This window comes from Mytilus trossulus, chromosome 8, assembly GCF_036588685.1.
Source record: "Mytilus trossulus isolate FHL-02 chromosome 8, PNRI_Mtr1.1.1.hap1, whole genome shotgun sequence".
In the NCBI taxonomy this organism is placed as follows: Eukaryota; Metazoa; Mollusca; class Bivalvia; order Mytilida; family Mytilidae; genus Mytilus; species Mytilus trossulus.
In genome coordinates this window covers 32,972,616-32,994,213 of record NC_086380.1, presented here as the reverse complement: position 1 = coordinate 32,994,213, position 21,598 = coordinate 32,972,616, and the positions used below count along the sequence as shown (strand labels likewise).

The following is a 21,598-nucleotide window of genomic DNA, read 5'->3' as shown; positions in this document are numbered from 1 at the left end:
ATGTTGACAGATTTATAATGAAAGCTAGAGCAAAGACTGGTTAGTAGACTAATGTGTCTAAAAGGGTGGATTGTTTTTTACTCATTCTAATACTTTATGAACTAGGACATCAAAAACCCAGCTAAGCATGTTGGTTTAGAACAAAGAAGGGTACAATTTTTACATTGCATTAACTTGTTCTCTTACTGAATATGTATTTAGTTTTGCCACTGGACATTAAACATCCATTCATTCATCTAACGGTAGCTAACTGCTCTTATGATAAACAGGAATATTATTTTAGAAAAGAAAATGTTCTTAAATCTGTTATGAAAACAAATTAAAAACAGCAGTATTAGAAGTATCAAAACACATGTTAGGTGAGAAAATAAAAATTATCATATTACATATATTAGATAGTGCCTTCTGGTACTGCAAGTTCTGTTTTGTACATTTTTGTAAAATCTGTGAAGTGTTTTGTTTGGTATTATTTTTGGATAAAAAATCCATAAAATGCAATCAAAGTCCTATGGTACTGATTTGATATCCAAATCTCCCAAGTTTTGTGACTACTTTTGAAATATAATATAGATAATTGATTATAACATTGAAAAAAATCACTGTGTTTTGGAGAAAAATAAAAATGAAATACAGCAACATCAAAAGATGACATCACCTTTAGTAGTGAACTTGATGTCATGAACCCCATATGAAATTCACTAACATCTTATGGATTAGTAGGGGTCACCATTTGATTGTTTTAAACCATTCACATTATTGCTATTTTGGAATTTTTCCTTTGATCTTTTTTTGTGATAATTTTCATATCATGCTTCTCGCTTGAGATGGAAAAAATATCGCTAGAAACTAAGGATACCACGTGGCGTTGCTAACGAAATTGACATGAAATTGACAACGTTGTCATAGATAAAATAGCGATAAACAGATTATCATTGGTCATCTCAACTCGATTGCTTATAGTTGTCTAACTTATTGTCTACCAATTAAGGGAGGCAATGTTGTCACTCTTGTCATCATACTGTTATGATTCTCACAAAACATACCTTGGCTAGATATCCACTCTGACCACTGTGGGTTTTTTTTGTTGGGTAACAAACATAACAGGATTGCATAAATCTCATCAGAATATCACATAGTCTTCTCCAGTCACAAGTCAGGGCTCGAATTTCCCAAGGTCAACAGTTATGTCTGGCCAAAATTTACAACTAATGGGAAGCAATCCTATCACAATACAGGAGAATACAAAATCATAGAAGAGTGACCTTGTCCCTTTGTCTGGCTCACAGTGTCCTTTGTTTGATTTTACTTTGTCTTTGCACAACATTTATATACATTTCTGCTATCTTGTGGCTGTTAGATTTAACAAAAAGTACCCAAATGCCCTATCAACCAGCGAAATACCTTTAAAAATTGCAAATCTGGTCTGTTTTCTATAAAGGTTGTTTGTCTGCTTGTCTTTTTCATTTTTAGCCATGGCGTTGTCAGTTTATTTTAGATTTATGAGTTTGACTGTCCCTTTGGTATCTTTGGTCCGTTTTTGAAGTATAAAACTCAAGGACCTGTTTCTAATACAGTTAGGAAGAAAAATTAAAAACCTTTAGTCACATATAACTGTAAAAAGCCTGAAATGTAATACAAATGTACACATATAATACACATGTACACATATTTTACACATGTACACATATAATACACATGTACTCATATTTTACACATGTACACATTTAATACACTTGTCACATAGTATACACATACACATGTAAAACAAATGTACACATGCTATACACATGTACACATATTGTACACACAGTCAAATATAATACACATGAACATATAATTAACATGTAGATCAACATATCAAATGGTCAAAATAATAAAGCAATTTAAGAAAACAAAACAAGCAATAATTATTAAACATGCAAAGTTAAAAATGAAAGAAGACAGCAAAATTTTCATTATAAAATCTACATAGAAATAGTGCTTACTTTGTTTACAGTTTATTGAAAGTACATCTACAGTTACGAGGATTCACCGTGTTTCTGGATATAGACAGATTGAGAGCAGGAAAGTTTGATGAAAACTTGTTAATTAACATTAAAATGGCTCGCCATTTTCTACTGGTACTTACACCTAATTCCTTAGACAGATGTTTTGGTGACCATGAATTATCAGACTGGGTTCATAAGGTAAGAAATCCAAGATTACAATATCAACCCTTCCATAAATTAGCCAAAGAATATATTATATATACATTGTATATCATAGAAGCTTAATGTTCATAAAAAATCACATATATATAATTTTTTCCTTATCTGCATAGTATCGCCTATTCTAGACGATCCGGTACATAGTAAATTTGCTGGTTGGTCCTTTTTATAGACTTTTATATATATATATATATATATCAGTCTAAAGATTTGCACAACGGTACTGATATAAGGTGTTATTAAACAAAAATGTTGTTATAAAATCGTGTTGACAAATATTTCGGCTCAACAAATGGCCTTCTTCTTGTGTCACAAGTTTTAACAATACTGTGACAAGTTTTAACAATACTGAGTATTGTTAAAACTTGTGACACAAGAAGAAGGCCATTTGTTGAGCCGAAATATTTGTCAACACGATTTTATAACAACATTTTCGTTTAATAACACCTTATAGCAGTACCGTTGTGCAAATCTTTAGACTGATATAATTTTTTCCTTATCTGCATAGTATCGCCTATTTTAGACGATCCGGTACATAGTAAATTTGCTGGTTGGTCCTTTTTATAGACTTATATATATATAATGTAATGAGTATGAATGCACATATTACTAGTATACATGCATCAATGAGGCAGTAATCTAACAAAATCTAAACAAGCCAAGAATGAATTAAACAGAAACTATGATAAATCTACCATATCTAACGACATTCCCTAAACAGAAAAGCATTAAAGTATAACTTGAATCAACCACTGACTATCATTAAATATGAAAATAAGAAGATGTGGTATGATTGATAATCAGTAATTCAATATATTATATTTAGGATCAGGATAACAAGCCAATTATCTAGTGTATCATAGATTATAAAGGTTTTGTGCTATTTGAGTTTAAACTAATACATCAATAAGGCTTAACATAATTAAAATAAATCTTACTGTTTAGTTTAATCACTCTAATATAGATAGTACATATAGTGTTGTTCCGATGATCGGAATAAGTTGGAAATCAGTTGGTTGGGACTGGCGATGTCGATAATCGATTTGGATTTTGTTCAATCTATTGTTGTTAAAGTTGACGGACTTTGAGTTTGTCAACTTCCGGTCCGTTTACTGTTTGCATTTCATATGCGCAGTCAAACAATATTAACAAAAAATATCAGTCGATGACAGTAACAATGTCAAACATCCTATAATTAAAGAAATAACTAATTTCCTTCTTTATAAACGTGACAAAAAGCATTTGCAGATTGATGGAATTGTATTTAAGATTAATAACTTTGTATGAAATACTTTCTTTCAATACCGGTACTTGTTACTTGAGAGCGTACAAATAATTCGGATTTTAGACAAAATAATTCCGTTGCTTCATTAAAACGTGTTGCAAGTTGCCTTTTATTAATGTGTTATCCATTTGTAGCATCAAAAACGTCATATTCCTTTCCAGATTGCTTGCCAAACATCGTTTATTTTTGTAAATTTTCTGAAATTTTTCCACCATTTATAAAAATATAAGAATCACGAATCGGATACGGTTCAACTATGTATAAATTCCGCATTCTTGCAATTATAAGTTCAGACGCACAAATGACACAATTGAAAGAAATTAATGATTACAACAGTAATAAAAGCGTTCTACACGAATTAACAGACATTGGCTTAATACCTATGTTTACTGTAAAATGCAAATGCACTGTTTTATTTTTTTCTGTTAATTTTAAATTTCTCAAAGTTAAAAAAAACTTAGAAATGTTAGTGTCACTGTTGGTAATTAATGTTGTAATTATGAGATAAAATATGTTCAATATGAATCTTGATTCTTATTAATTCATTGTTTAAACTGCTAAATAGATAATTATCAAAGGTACCAGAATTATAATTTGGTAGTAAGTACGCCAGAATATGAAATGGAAACAAAAGATCAAATATGAATATATAAACTCTGCAATGATTATGGATATACACATTAGATAAGTACAATGAGACTAAATGCATGATTACTTTAAAAAGAAGGCAAGGTGTTATGATCCGATTATAACCAATAGTCGGTTGGTTGCTGTCAACCGATTGTAATAGATAATCGGTTGGTAATTTCAACCGATTATCCAACACTAAGTACATATCTCTCTGAGCAAATCAGACAGTTCAGTCATCTCACAAAAAATGTGTTTTAAACCATATACTGCAATCAACCTTTTTTTGCCATAACTTAATTTCGCATTTAACCCTTTCCTGCCCAATTTGCCGCAATTTGCTGTTCTTAGTTTTTACCTGTCATAATCATTTTTTTATATTCGATCTTTTGCTAAAACAATTACCAACATATGGACAAGATGAAAAAAATAATTTCTATTTCATTTGCATTATTTCTATTAATAGGAAGTTGTAACAGCTCTAGATAGTGATTGTAATATTATACCTGTGTTAGACAGTTTTGATTGGCCATTACCAGAAGCTCTTCCCGAAGACATGCAGCAAGTTGTTTACTTCAATGGAGTCCGGTAAGATTTATAGATATCTATAAACTAGCTACACTATATTGATGAGAAACAGGTATATAGTTACATAATGTAAATTCAGAAGCTTTATTACAAATGTTATTACATCTGACCAGGCGGAGCTTACATTTTAATTTGCATAAGGACAGTCTACTTTAAGATGTGTGTGATAAGGATGATTGCGGTTATACTTATTACTGATTTCTAATCACGTATCAGTGTTATCAAAGGAATTTATAAAACAATGACTGGACACTTCATTCATGAGTTTATCCTAAAACACCTATCTATAGATTGACTGGTTTATTATGAGCGAGCCAGTTAAACTCCTCCCAGTCAAGTGAAATAAATCGAGTAATAACATGTATTTATTATTATGAGTGTTGTACAATGGTTGCAAATGCAAGATTAATTACAGAGGGTCCGGAGCCCCCCTTTTTGGGAAAAAATTTGGTTGCTTATATAGGTAATCACTGAAGCGTGACAGGAGTGAGCCCCCTCTTAGGTCAGTCAGTGGGCCCCAACTTATGAAAATTCCTGGATCCGCCACTGAATTACCACATGTCAGAAAATCCTGCACATAAATTATGTGATCAGATATCTTTTGGCAAAACTTATCCCTTGGCAATTTTTGGATTAATAAAACATAACAAACTTTTCTGAATTTACAGTAAACTATTTTTATAATCATCAACTACTTATAAAGTGCCTTCCTTAGCGAAAAAAAATAAAAAGATTAATTTATCAGAAAGTATGTGATTGAATCAAAGATCATGAGGCAAATTACAAGATAGTATAAGCTTGTTCTCCCTGAAATTTGTAAATTGGTAAGTTTTGGAAGTGATCATGGTACTAAGCTTCCTGTGTAACATGTGCTTGATTGACTATATCCATGTTATTACTGACAAATGAAGAACTTTAGATTTAAAAATATGACATTGAATTTATGTATATCAACATGCATAACCTCAGTTGTCATTTTTGAGAAACCATTTTTACATTTGTGCTATATGATCTTCTATGGTTTCAAGAAAACTGGACTATACTTCTTTGTATGACTAGCCCATATGCTTTTCTTACCATAGTTGCCAGGGCCACAGCATAACAATCTCCGATTTTTAATATTTTGATTAGTTGAGTTAGAAAATTGCGATTTAAAAGCGATGAAAATTACTCACTCAAGCATAACAAGAAAATTCCCTCACGATTTTTACTGCTGAACCAATTGTTCTGCGTGTGTAGATTACCAGCCGTGGTAGCACTCATTATATTTTCTGGTCTATGCTATGGTCCATCTGTTGAATAGTTCATCCTGTCATAGGTTGAAGTTTGGTTCAAAATTGTTTACAATGACATTGATTTAAAGCCACATATAATTCATACGTAGTACTTATTGTTTGCTTCTATCTACAAAATTTACTTCTTCTATTGGGTTGTTTAAGGATGTACTTATCTGAGGTTAAGTGAAAATTGATAAATCAAGAATTTAGAATTGATAATATGAACTGGTAGAGCATCAATTAATGATAAAGATAAGCTAAAAATATTGATAGGTCATGAACCTTCTTTTCGAGATATTTTGGATTTAAAATATGGCGGGAAAAGGCTGACTCTGACTTTTACCTTATATTTGCATTGATATAATTTGGGTCTCAAAACAAAAGAGAGAAAATCAAGAATCTACTAAAATTTTGGTAAATGACCTTTCATGGGCTATTAAGTCTTATATGACAAAATAAATGGCTGTTATAGGGCAAAATATTTTACCTAGTATTGTATGGAAAAACACCAAGGAGTCCGAACATTTGACACCAAATTCCAAAACCTCACCTTAGTACATTCTTAACAACATTGACTACTTTAACAAACTTGACTACTCATGAGGGCCAGTGAACACACAAAATATTAATGAATCAACATTACTTGCATATATTATTTAACCAATTTTCTGTTAGCTTTTGCAAATCTCTTTTGTTCACTTAAGCTTATTGCATGTTTTAGGTTGTGCATGTTATGTTTTGTTTTTTGTCTATAAGCAAGAATGCTTTATTGAAATATTATAATTAGATCGAATATCCAATTTGCTGACAAATATGACTCCCAATGGATTACGATTTTCAGATTTCAGATTTTTTTCTCCTTTGAGTTGACTAGGTCAAGTGTTTTAAATGACATAATCAGGACACTTATTTTGCCCAACAAATTATAAATCAGATAGAGATTGTTTGAAGCATTTTACTGTTAGAAGAAGAATTAGTGACAGTTTTTGTTTGATTCACTGCTACATTTTTACATTGAGAGAAGAAAACCTAATGTATTTTTGTAAATGCTCCATAAACTTTATTCACTGTCCAGAAATCAACACCCCCTTTAGGTAGTACAACATTAAAAGAGATTTGTGTATCTTGAAGAGCTGAAAATCTATGGAAAAATGTTGCTGACCTTAAAATGAGTTTTCTATGTTAAAATATGGCTGAAAATGATGGGGTGAAAGTTATATAAAAAATATGGAAATGGTTAACCATTCTCTTGGTAATTTTGTATTTGATTACACTTAATGTCTGATATCCCTAGGTTTGTAAAATATATACATTGGACTACTATCATTTTATAAACTTTTTAGTAATCTTTCGTTATTTCTGTCACTTCTTGCTTTGCACTTTGCTTTGGTCATGTTACCCAGATCTACAGGTACTCATGCATGCAATTGTTGTTGTAAAATCATTCTAAAGAATCTGCCTTTTTTTCTCTATTTGACCTAATTTTAAGGATTTCAAAAGATGAAAAATTGAGGGGAAACAGGCCTATCAAATTTGCCTCATAAATTGCTATGAAGACCTCAATTTTTACTCAGGACTCTTTTTCATTATGAATTTCAATAATTTTTTTGGATTTTCTTTTCTAAATTAGCTTATACATTGTTTGATATTGTATTGCATTTCTCATATTTTTCTAATAATATGAGAAAAGTAACATATTTATCAACATACTGAATTATCAGATTTTTCTTGAGTCAAGATCACAAGACATTGCATTCCTTAAAATAACAAAAATATTGAAATTCTTAAGATAAGTGCTGACACAAGCTATCATAAGATTTTCATATATAATTTGAATGGTGTAGGACTAATATTTTTCTAAGGTTTTAATTATCTGCATTTGTAATAAGTTTGGAGTTAATTGAATATTATTTTTCATTATTTTCCCAATTAACAACTGTCCACTTTTTGCCTGTAGATGGGTACATGACTATCAGGATGCCTGCATGCAAAAGCTTGAGAACTTTCTAAAAGTTGGAAAGAGAACCACACAAATAGAATATGTGTATGGCAAAACACCATGTCTGCTTGATAAGTTTGACCCAGATATTGTTGCTAGCCTTGATAACATCAGTGAAACTTCCACCAAGAAAAGCTTCAAGGAGAGATCTACTGGATTATTTAATTCAATATGGGAGAATATAGTTGAAACATATTGATGGAATTTGTTTATGTGATTCTTTCTGAAACAGCATTTATGGGAATTCCCTAACTGTTTGCATACAATGTATGTGTAAAAAATATCTACAGTGACAATCACAGTAGGAGAAAATATTGTAGAAACATATTGATGATATTTTTATGTTATTCTCTCTGAATGAGCAATTTTGAAAATTGGCTAATGTTTTGCATACGTGTAAAAATATCTAAAAAAGACATATATATGTATATGCCATAAAAAACATGTTTGCAATCACTTTTAATGCTGTAGGAGAAAAGTTGTTTTAATCCTACCACATGAGTTCTTCATATACACAAAGCACTAGAAGATATGAATATGACTGTAAACATTTTTAATTTATAGTCTCCCATCGTGAAATATAGTACAGTATTATAGATATTTTTTCATTTAAAAATGCTGTTTGAAATATAACATTATGATATATACTTCATATATGTGTGTTTAGTTGCATGTTTAAAACATGTTGGTTGTATATTTTATTATAAGTAATGCTTCTGTCTAAGTTCACACAACAAATAATTTTACTTTGTTATGAATGAATGACTCTAAATAAGTGCCTGTGTTTTATACAATGATGGCTGTTTGTGAATTGTGATTTTGTTGAATCAGATTTATCATGTTTTGAATGTTTCATAGTTTGAATCAGATTTATCATGTTTTGAATGTTTTATAGTTTGAATCAGATTTATCATGTTTTGAATGTTTCATAGTTTGAATCAGATTTATCATGTTTTGAATGTTTCATAGACTGAATCAGATTTATCATGTTTTGAATGTTTCATAGTTTGAATCAGATTGATCATGTTTTGAATGATTTATAGTTTTAATCAGATTTATCATGTTTTGAATGTTTCATAGTTTGAATCAGATTTACTATGTTTTGAATGTTTCATAGTTTGAAGTAGGGCTGTGTGCAATTGTAGAATTTTGTAAGAGATTTATTTATGCTTTCTTAGCTTTGCTCAATTAATTCATTAGTCATATTTATATAAGTTTTAGATATACAGTTGTATATATGTAGACTTTTATACTACACTTTACTGTATAATATATCATTGTACTTAGGGTAAATTCAGTACCATGTTTCAATATAAATTGGATGAATTTTAATGAAGTAAATACAGGGAATGAAATGGGGGAAGTAGAGAATTTTATATTTACTGAGACTGTTTGCTAAACACAAGTTTAAAGAATAATGTTTGCATTGATTGTGCTGTGTTGTAATTGTTTAATATTACATTCCCAGTTAACATGGTTAAGTACATTGTTAATGGCCAATAGCATTAATTAGAACCTCAAATTGACAACTTTGGACAAAAACATAATTTCAAGCTTCAGGATATTTTTCTTTGGAAACAAAGTACTGTTTTAATTCCTTGCAATCAATCCAGTTTGATTCAGTTATTAATTAAGGTCTTTCATCATTTGGACTCTTCTTATATTTTATGTATATAAAAGTAGGCAACAGTTGGGTACTGAAGTTCAATTTACATAAATCTATTATGATTATTACAAATCAAAGTAACAAACTAAAAACTGAGAGAATCAAATGAACTTCAAAATTATCAACAGGGTAAATAAACAATGATATTAGTAAAAAAAAGTCCTATAGTTTTAAGACAAATTCTATAAAGATGTGAATGGTATTTTACATGAAAACATAATATTTTCTTTTCTTCTTGCTTTTATTAAACACAAGTAGAGGTATAATTGTCAATGAGACAACTTTACACCATAGACCAAAGGACAGACAAGTTGATAAATGATGGAGAGGAGTCAGAGGGCACAAAAGAGGCAAACAAAATCATAAGCATAAGACAACAGATAAATAATATGATATATTAGAACAAAATAAGCTACGTCTATGAAAATTTTGGTAAATTTATTTAGAGCAAAATCTTTGCCAAAAAAAGATATATTTTCTCATTGTCCATTCCTTTGATGTTTACAATGCTTGTGTATATAAGGATCATATGTAAGGATCATATGTAAGGATCATATTCGGACTCTTATCTTGACAACAACTTCCAATAATTGTGTTGCTTAATTACCTGTATCTAGTCCACACTGCACTCTATGACAGTCCCTGGCCTGGGACTGGGAAATATTTAAGTACCTACCTAGGTTTTTTTTTAATTGTGTCACTTTTTATTGGTTTAACCATTTCCTCCATTGATTTTTTTTGGCATTAACTTGATTCGCATAAGGATTTTTCAATAAAATGCGAAAAATATGCTTTAAAGTATTAATGCATTGCAAAAAACAAATATTTCATCAAATAAATAATAGTCCGATATTCCTGCGATATTCCTTTTCATATTAGATACAAATTGTATAAAGTCTACTGCAGACACTTTGTAGTCAAAGCGTTGTAACTGAGGTACTACACAAGCATCAAAAGGCGTCATTATGGGGTAAAGGGAGTGGCATCAAAAGGGGTCACTATGGAGGAAAGGGTTAACCATTTCCATTGAAATTTAGTATTATGTAACTTTTCTTGATTTGTTGACATCTTTAAAATTACTTTATTTTGATCTAAGGTTGAAATATATAACATTATAGATGAGGCCCCAGGTTAATTTTAAAATTAATGGCCAGAGAACACAGGAATGGTATAGTGCATTTCTATAACATGATAAATTCAAATTGAAAAAATCACACCTGCTCTATCTCAAAAAGATTTTTACAGTCTAGTGTACTACTATTTAGACAAATAATATCAAAAAAAGAAAGTATATCAGCTCTAATAAAGATATTGACTACTGTGGATTCATTTATTTTTGTGGGTATAAATTTTCGTTGATTAAGGAACATTTATATGTTCATGGATATCTTATTTTGTAATTTCACTGAAGTCTTCATACAAGCCTATAGGAAATTTATTATTTTTTGAATATTTTATTTCGTGGTTCACCTATACCCACGAAATCCACGAAAATTGGTATCCCACGAATAATAATGAATTCACAGTATTCTATGTTAATGTGATCTAAAATTCAGTTTGACAGCTTCAGACATTCTATGACCATATTAACTAAACCCAATCACTTTAACCTTAAGATTTATCACAAAAAAAGTATGTAATTATCTGTTTACCTTATATTCCATGCATAAAATAAAAATAGATAAATTTGGAACATGTATGATAAAAATTTGCTAGTTATACACTGTCTAAACTAGGGACTTATATTTGTAGATAAATGTTTCAGAAATATAACAACACAAACCAAATTAAAAGATAACCTATGCAGACTTTGTTTAATTTATCAGCATTAATGAAGGTTCAGGTATAGGTCACAAACATATAAATTGAATTGTTGATTATCATGGTATTAAATAAAATTAAAATTATCCTTCAAACGATTCTGTCACAAAGTAAGGATTCAAACAAATGTTTATAAAAAATCTTTTTTAACATTTAACAATTAATACCTTTAATGTCACAAATGTATATATATTGAATATTCAATAAACAAACATGATAGTTACCCTAGCCTTCAATACATCAAATTCGTTTTATAATAGAGGATAAGTAATAGTATTTGTAAAATACTTTTATGAAATAAGGAAACCAAACCTATAACATGTATAAATAAAAATACTTCAAATATTCGTCTCATTTTTTATCATAAATCTTTGTGTTTTATGTCACAAATGTTTCTATTGATGTTATGATAAATAAAATTCTAGTAAAACTTAATAAATTTGATCTTATTAGATAGAATATTATTAATTGTGTGATTTTTCAATAGAGAAAGCAAGCAAATGAATACTAATATTTCAGGTATTTATTTATTTTTCATCTTTTACCATTTATTTCATTCATAGGCTAAACATTTTCCTAATTATTCCCTAATGATACATGTAATCAGGGTTGTTTGACAATTATCTAATGCATAATATACCTCAAATCAATCCATCTTTATGACTTAATTATTTTTATAAATTTGACAATTACATACTATATGTAAGCAGCTAATCATGTTTTTAAATAACATACAAGGTATGTGAATCATTTTACATATTATTTCTTTCTTTACAAAGATCATTCCTCATTGAATATCTTTTCTTCATTCTAATGGTAAAGTTGTCAGTTTGATAAAACAGAGCAATCTGCAGTTTTGTTATGAATTTACCTAGTTTATGAATGTATAAGATTTATTTGATATTTGATATACATGTATACAGTATACCCAATGATTTTTTTTCATTGCTTGTTGTTGTTGTTCAGATATTTGTAAATATTTTAAATGTTAATGAGTGTGAACATTTGTAAATAGTATATTAGGAAAATTATTTGAGAGTATGGATTAGAAAATGTATTATTAGTGTTTAATGTTTTGTGTGATTAATAACGACACAAGCAGTTACAAAAATCATAGTAAAGTTCAGTAAGTTTACATACATGTACATACTGTGAGTTCACAATATTTTTTTGGATACCAATTTTCGTGGATTTCGTGGGTAATGCTTAACATGTACATTTAAACCTGTATATGGCCTAAAAATGTTCAACAAAGTACCTATTTCTGTTGGCTTTTATGCAGATATTGGCAAAGCCACGAACAAAAATTAGCATCTGTACTTAAAAATTATTTTTCCTCAAACCAGGAAGATCAGTATCATCAAATAAACGAATCCACAGCATTATGTAAAGTGGTTGAAACACAGTGAAATTAGATGAAAAGTGCCTCATGATAAATAGAAAATACAAATTGTAAATAAAGTTGGCTAAAAGAATTTTAGAAATGATCTGTTCATGCAAGATATATATTCAATACAAATATCCTCATATACCCTATACAGATGATCGCAAAACAGAAATGTGATAAAGCTTTCAAAACTTTTGCAGTGTTTATAATTTATCTTTATGTGTGGTGATTAGATGCTATTGTACAATACTGACACTTAAAGGGTCTGTGACATTAAATACTGGTTCTATTCTATATAGACATTGGTTATTACATGGTAAACTGTATTAGGTGTGGTTTTAGGAGTGATTTATTTGTATATAGTTACCACAACAGTTTTGGGGTCATTTTGCAAAAAAAGTACCAAGAAATACCATTCAAAGCAGGATATCAATATCTACCATCACTTTAATAGTAGTGATATTGATATCAGCTTAAAAGAATAATTTAAACCAGTTGTTCATTGCTTTTTAATGAAAATTTACGTTCAAATTGTTTGACTTTTGATTAATAATTTAATGCACCGCTCATACCTGCCTTAATTATATTAAAATTTAATATTTTGATTTAACCATACATATATTCAGAAAAATATCAAAATAGTTTACTTACCTTTTTAAAAATTGTATGTATGTGGTTGGTGACACTCCGGTGTATATGTTTGTTATTGTTGATGTTTTACATATAGCATGTTATAGATACGTTTCATAATAAAAAAAATCGTGAATCTCTTATTTACATATGTATACCTGAAACATACATGTCTTTTTTTAATATTCATAGTTTCTAACAATGAGGAAAACAAGTATAAGAATGAGCTACTAAACAAAATAGTTTTACGAATCAGTTTCAATACTATTAACATGATTAGTCTACACTATGTACAGATGGGTTCACTGTCATATATAACATATAGCAAAAACGTTAGGTATACATGAGTTGAACGTAATACAAGTTCTGCTTTAAATAACTATAATCGTATATCTGAGTAAATTGATGTTTACTGAAAAATGACAGAAAACACTAAAGGGACAACCAATTATCATAAGTTGAATAAAATATGACAATCACATAGCAAAAATCTTTAAGGCTGAACATATGCACTCCGCCAAAAGTTAAGCACCACCTATTTTTATTTTATCGATTTTTTATCGAAGTTATAGAAAATATTCATACAGCAATATTGATTAGGTATCCCATAAACAAACCATGAACTTAAGGAATTTATGTTTCACTGTCAATGACTTCTTGCTCTTAGTACTCCGTTGCAATCCTTGCCCTATGTGGTCTAACATGGTCGTACATGTACAAGGGTCTTGACGCAAGTGAAGGATTATCAAAATCAGGGAATGCAATGTTTGTAAGCACCAAATCCCTGTACGTCTGTCCGTTCATGCTATCCTGTAGATTTTGAATACCCATCTTACAACAGTATGAGAAGAAACCCAATACTGTAACACCACCAGAAACGTATGCAGTCGTTGGGCAAATGTTGTTTTGGTTATAAGAAGTTTTATTTTCCCGCCAAACTCGTATTCTGCCGTCTCTTGGTCGTTACTGAAACTGACTCTCATTTGCGAATGAATATTTTGCTAGCTTCTCATGTTTCAGCGTAGATGGTCGTTAGCCCTTTGAAATCTGATCATACGGTGCCTGGCTGTTAGGGGAGGTACCTTGACAACACGAAGTGCTCTTAGATAGTCTCTATGAAGTCGTCAGAACAATTGAGGTCAATCGTGTCTAAGCTGTGGGGGCAGAAGTAAATGGGTTGGCTTTAGCACGAACAATCATCAGTCTGTCATCACGATCGGTAAATAAACGGAGTCTTCCGAACATTGGTCTACCATTTACAGTTTCTGTGTCAACATAACGTTGTGAAAATCTGACAATGAAGGTGGCATAAACATTGAAATGGTTACCTATGCACCTCGTGCTCCTATCGGTCTTTTACATGTCAATTGCTTGTCAACATTCAGACACAGATAACTTACACCTTGCCATATTTTACATTGACTTGGTGAAGGTAAAATCTCACTTGTACGCGCGACAGTAGGAATATGCATTTCAAGGCATCGAAACAGTGTATTCGAAAAAGTACAGATGACTTTTAATAATAAGTTGATTGGCTTGTTTATCTGAATTTAATTTTTTTGGTCGTCATGAATTTTCGAAGTGTATGTTATAGGCAATTCTTAAAACCAAACATAAATATTCTTTTGCAATAGTTAAACAAATATGGCGATTTATATTTATGTGATGCTTAACTTTTGGCGTACTGTATACAACAACAGAGTGTTTATTATAAAGAAGAGCGTTTTCAATATATGTTCAGCAGAGATTATTGATTGCTTCTAGTCGTGTAGGTGGGAAAACCACTCGGATTATGGCAAAGCCGGTATCTTATGGCAAAGCCGGTATCTACACATTTGCACATTAAAAGCTCATTAATTCGCTATTATGTAATTTTAAAAATGGATTAGTGAATTACATGTATTCCTGTTTATTAAAATTGAATAAAAGTCGAATAAAAACAGAAATCGTAAATATACATTTACCTTAGGTTATTAGTAATTTGAACACGAAGTTAAAGATATGAGGTATTACAATCACGTGAAAAAAGGAGGGTAATGAAAACTTGTCCAATTTTGTTTTTGTTGGCGATTTGCGAGATATATTTGTATGTGAATTTGAAAATTTTGTCAGTTGGGATGTGTGTCTGCACAATTTTGACTGTTGGATCGGAATTATTGTCACATTAACCTATTATTTTTGTTTGAAGTGCCAAACCAAATAACGGAACTATAAACAACTGTCATCCGACTTTGGGGTAAAAAATAGCATAAAAAAAACCAGGTTTAACCCATCCAACCATTTTCTTCAGAAAATACATATATCATGTCAGGAAATGGAAGTTTTTTGTTAACTTTTTCCGTTCATTGATATCGTCTAATTTTGTTAGTTTTGAGGATTAACCTTTTACCTCTTCTCCTTTGAGTTCGGTGGTTTTGTTAAACACCTTCTACGGACTATTTACACATGTTACATTATCTGTGTATTCGTTAGGCTTAGTCTATACATAAATCTGTTTTGGTATCATCTTGTATACTTGTCTCATGTAGAAGTGCCAACTTATAATGGTACTTGATTAAGTGTGTTGCATTCAACTTTACGTTGTGGTTAATGGTTAATATTTCTAACGTTACTTTTTCGAATTAACCAATTAACAAATGGAAAAACTCAAACAAACAATTTGTTGGTCGGTTTGAACAGGTTAGAATATGTATGTTTTTAATACTTGAGCGCCATCCATCGACTTGTTAGACAAAAAATTGTGTCAGGCGTTCAAAATCTCAAGCCTGTTAACTTTTTGTAGTTTATAATCTTGATCATAAACATGAGTTGTATTGTGTTATAAATTTTCATGTCTAACATGTAGTCGTACCGATTACGATATTTTGAATTTATATTTTATCTACTGCGTATGGGTTATTTCATCAATATCTATGCACTTGAGAAGGCCTCTTGCAACTCCTTGTTAGATTTATGTTTGCATAAGCATAGGTCAGAGATGTAAACACCACATATTTTACTTTCTATTTTAGTCTTTTGTATACGAAACGCGGTTCTGTGCGTACAAAGTCTTTTATTTTTATGTTTACCTATCTCTATCGTTCGTCAAACGACTAGCAATACCATGACCGATAGAAAAAACTAAAAAGACTACAAACACAAATGAAAATTGGATTTATATAGTACATGATTCCAAAATTAGTTTTATTAGCAAACAGACCCAACCAATAGTCGAGTTAGATTCTGGTGCTCATGAACTGAAAATCAAAGAAGTATTCTGAAGTCAAAAACGAAAAGGAGATGAGATGTAACATATATTAACAAAAATACATCGTCAAGCAAGTGTGCCTTTTATAGAATATATGATTTAATTAATTGTTAAGAACTACTATTCGTATAGAATCTATCTTGTATCGAATCATGAATGAAATGATTCATAATGAAAACTACGACGATATTCATTTCAAGGTTTGAAAATAGAAGCAAATAAGTTATATCCAACTCATCATGTCTTTATGGGAACAGTAAAGAAAATCGTTAGAACAAAAATAATATAATGTTAAAAGATTATAATTAAGATCGAATATAAAATTTGCCTGTACAGAATACACGGTTGAATAGAAAACAAAAATAATCATCAAATTATTTTTGTTCGTTTCAGAACATTATACATGTTATATGCACAATTTTTTTTGTTGTTGTTAATAATGGACATTTGATTGAAGACAGTGTAGCAATGTGGACTTCAACTTATGATTATTGAAGACAATTTTAAGAAATTACTATACTAGTATATCAAATTTTAGCAGATTTTCAATCAACTAGAATAAAAATTATAAATATTTCATAAATATACCGTCTGTTCACTCATGTAAAATAATAATCTTAATGCAAACATTTTATATACTACAGGTGGGTCCATGACTACCAAGATGCATGTGTTGACAAGGTTGAAAAATTTCTACTAGGAGAGAAGATTCCACATATGGATAAAATACCGTCACAAGGATCTATCCAGGGGTCCATCCAAGGAGACAGTCGAAATTCCCCAGGAAGAAGTAGTCACCGGAGCTCCTTAGACGGAAGCATGCAGTAGGGGTGCAGTTTTTGGAAAAGCCATGTTAATTTTATGAGGGATATATGATATATTTAAACTAGTCTTTTTTATTATATTGAAATAGTGAGTTATGACTTTGTTAAAGTTTTTACATATTTTAGTAATTGCCAGTTGAAATTAAAATACAGTATAGAATTGCATTTTTGATAATGAACTTGATAATTTTTTGTATGCAAATCTAATTAGAAATATGTTCTGTTTTGTCATTATTGAATACAATTAAATATGAGTTAGACGAGTAGAGTCAAACACGGAAAATAGGAAAATCCTGAAGTAGTTTGTAATCAGTATTAGGTGTTCATGATATGCTAAATTACAATGTGTTAAATTTGTATACATTGTCGAAATATTGCTCTGGTTGTAGTTAAAATAGTCTGCCTAGTGTGTGCATTAGGGACACTAGTTTTTACATGTATATATAATATAAAACTCCCAATCAGTAAATTAATTTAAAAAGTGTAAATCCATTGATTTGCTTTAATCAACAGCTTATTTCAAACAGGCAGTTTGAATGCTATATTTTCTTAATATGATAGTTACACTTATGTGGTTTTAAGACATGTTTTTTTTTAAATTTAAGTCAGTAAATAAGTGCAATTTGATACGGATTTGCATACAAATGTATATTTTATATGCAATTGGTTTTTTTTATGTAAACATATTGCAAATGTTTACCATTATTGCAGGTTAATATGATTTTTGAATTGGTGCTAATATGATACCTCATGAATTGTTAATTTTTTTAATTTCTGTTCCATACAAAGTTGCCAAATACTCATAAGAATAGCCTTTGTTGCTCAGTGAGAATGATTATTTTTCAATTGTGAGAATAGTAAATGCTAAGCCGTATGTAACAAATTGAACAATAAAAGCTTTAAAATCTGGATTAAGAAAGAATCATAATTGTATGTCGTTTGTCTTCTGTTAAGTTTTGTATTATTAATTTGAAACCAATTGTCACAATATAATGTTCAATTAGTTATCGGATTTAGTAAGTAAGATTAATGTTGATTTTATAAAAATGATGATTTACATTTCATTTTTTAATAATTTATACTTTTGATTATTGTTAGTTTATTTCTTTGCCATGTATTATTTAAAAGAATTTCTTGTTTTAGAAAAGTAGATAACATTTGTTCAAATGACTGGAATTACAACCTAAGAAACAGATGTTAAATATGTTATGTAGTAGTTTTTTGTTTTCTTAACATTAATTCGTTATTCTTTGAAATGTTTAAAACATTTTTTAAACCATTGTGACATTTCAAACATTTTTTTTAACCATTGTGTAGCTTTTACATGACATTCATGATTGTTTAACTGACATACAATGTATGCATTTTGGCAAGTAGTTTTTTGCATTTTTTTTTTAGTATTTCACCTTTTGGATTTCGAAAGAGGGCATTTGCAAGTCTTTTAAGATGGCTAACATAATTTTAAACACAAATAATACATCATGGAGCATCACAGGTGAACAAAAACAGACTCCCAAATTAGTATCTGATTAAGACTAAAGTCTTGTATTCACTTATTGATACTGGTCAGGCAGACAGTAGCTCAATTATATCAGTATATAATACGGTAGACAAATTATATCACTTGAAAGGCATAATTTTAGATTTATATATTTTATAATATAAAGATTTTATTCTATTTTCTTTTATAACTGAAATATTTTACAAAATATCAATATACTCGTACTTGTAAATTAAGACTGTGATTATAAAATAGATATAGGACAGAAACTCACAGGGCATGAGGTCATGGACAGGAAGTCATGGCTCACTTTCATATGAATAGCAAAATGATTACTTATGTTTAAAAACTGTTTTGTTTCCTTCTTGAAGTTTTATCATAAAGTATCTTTATAAACAAAATTTTAAATGATAAACATATTCTTTCAAAGTAGCATGGTACCCAAAACGATCTGTGGTGCCAAGAAATATATCCCATACATTGTAAACATTTGATATATTTCCGAATATCAAGACTAAGAAGCAGTGTCTTGTACTATAAAATAAATCAAACTTATAAAAGGAAATAATTTGAAGGACATGCTCATTTACATTTAAACAATAGTACCCAGTAGTTAGTTGTGACTTTTTGTTGGAGTGCAAGTCTATCTGTTTTCCTATATCTGGAAATGATTTTAACTTTTGCTTATTCAAATTTTATACATTATTTATACATGCAAGTTTATATTTTAGTTCTATATCTACATATACCATATTATCAAATGAATGCAGCATTTAAGGTAAAAATGGATTACTTCATAGACACAGATTTAGTTTGAATAAGATCATTCATATTAAGCTCCTATTTTTTTAGGTTAAAGGTAAAATCAAATATTGTGATCATTTTTATTTGGAATGTAATTTCTAATTTAAGGAGAATTAAGGATTGTACGAAAACAAATTTTTGATCTATCTCTCTACCAAAAATCAGTAAAGTCAGTTTTGTTAATAGAATAAAATTGGTATGTTTGTTTGGCTAGTGATGAATAGCATAGGTCATGATACATAAGTATTCATAATCTAACACAAATGTCATCGTATTAACCCATTATGAATGATGTTTTATGAGGTAACTTTCCGAAGGAGTATTTACAGTTGGTGCATATTTTTAATTCTTTTACCTTTTTTTTCTTTTTTAAAAAACGTAGTTTGTTTTGTGTGTACAAATATCATAAAATTATATGTTCTTATTATGGATAAAAAAAATTGGAGAAACCCTATTACAGTATATCAAAGAAACCGTTTTCTAACTGTATTTTCTTTATCTTAACCTTAACCTAATAACACAAATATTTAGTCAAGTCCCCAGCGTCAACTTATATTGAACTCTATGATTTTCACTCAGAAACCCTGCAAATGTTTTTTTGGAAAGAGTTGGTAGGTTTTTCGTTTTAGGCACATGTTTCTTGTACTACCTTCATAGAGTACAATCGGAATAAAAGTTGAGAAAGCCAACATGATAAAACGTTTGATAGCATTAATAACCAAATGTCTGTAAACAGAACAGTGGAAACCCTATTAGGTCAACTTTGTCTCAACCCTAATTTAAAACAGTCCCATAGTTGTGTGGGCCTGTAATTAACATACATAGTGTTTCATTCAAATCATAATAATTCTTAAGTAGTTTAATAATGTCATTAAATTGACCATTAATGAAGAATTGTAAAGATTTAAGATTACATTTTTTTCGAAACAAAAACGAAAAACCGTAAAAAAAAAACACAAATATAAAGGTTGTATTTTATAGGGAAAAGTGCCATATTATTATTATAAATTTTTTTTTTTTTTTCTTTTCAGTTTGTACCTTTGCGTTTTTGTTTTATATATATATTTATTTCAGGTGCTTAAATTTATTACATGGTTGGGAACATTATGAAAGTTGTTGGTTTGTCACATTTTTTAATATATTAATTTAAAAAAATTGTTGAAATTTCATAAACTTTTCTTTAGGGGTGTTATGTATGAAAAGTATTTTAGGCATTTAATAAAAATTTAGATTGTTGCTTTCTTTTCTTTTTTTTTTTGTATGTAGCCACCATTACTTTTAACTTTTATGAATTTGTTTGTACAATTTATGTATTACATACCTTACTATTGTTATGCCCCACTTACATTCATTATGGTTTTCGTTCTGAGGGTCCATTTTTTTTTCGGTCGTCCGTGTATGCGGCTTCATGTTAAAGGTTTTAGTTCAATGTTGTTTTTCCAATCAACATGAAACTTAGTACACATGTTCCCAATGATGTGATCTTTCCAAATTTTACGGTCCACTGAACATAGAAAATAATAGTGCAAGTAGGGCATCCGTGTAATAATGACACATTTTTGTTCCCATCAAGTAAGCATATGTTTTGAAAAAAAGCTATCATGGTGTAAAAAGGGTAATCTTGATTCAAATACAAATACTTGCTAATTTCGAATCTGAAAAATAGTAGATAAAGATTAATTAGGTATTGTCGTCTTACTATATAGGATATTTCTTATTAAGTAGGTTGAGTCAA

The 21,598-nt window shown here is 29.6% G+C and overlaps 1 protein-coding gene across 4 annotated transcripts in view; it reads left to right on the top strand.

The window, feature by feature from the left end:
* LOC134680843 (NAD(+) hydrolase SARM1-like) overlaps window positions 1–21,098 on the top strand; it is a 33,999-nt gene extending 12,901 nt beyond the window's left edge. For 2 of the 4 annotated variants that reach the window (XM_063540098.1, XM_063540097.1), the window contains exons 7-9: window positions 1,997–2,186; window positions 4,586–4,707; window positions 17,379–21,098. In XM_063540098.1, coding sequence (XP_063396168.1) covers window positions 1,997–2,186; window positions 4,586–4,707; window positions 17,379–17,562 — 496 coding nt within the window. In that variant the 3' untranslated portion in view covers window positions 17,563–21,098. Of the gene's footprint in view, window positions 1–1,996; window positions 2,187–4,585; window positions 4,708–7,941; window positions 8,953–17,378 lie in introns of those variants that run through there. The other 2 variants (XM_063540096.1, XM_063540095.1) reach the window with 1 other exon arrangement.
* The last annotated feature ends 500 nt before the right edge of the window (window positions 21,099–21,598 follow it).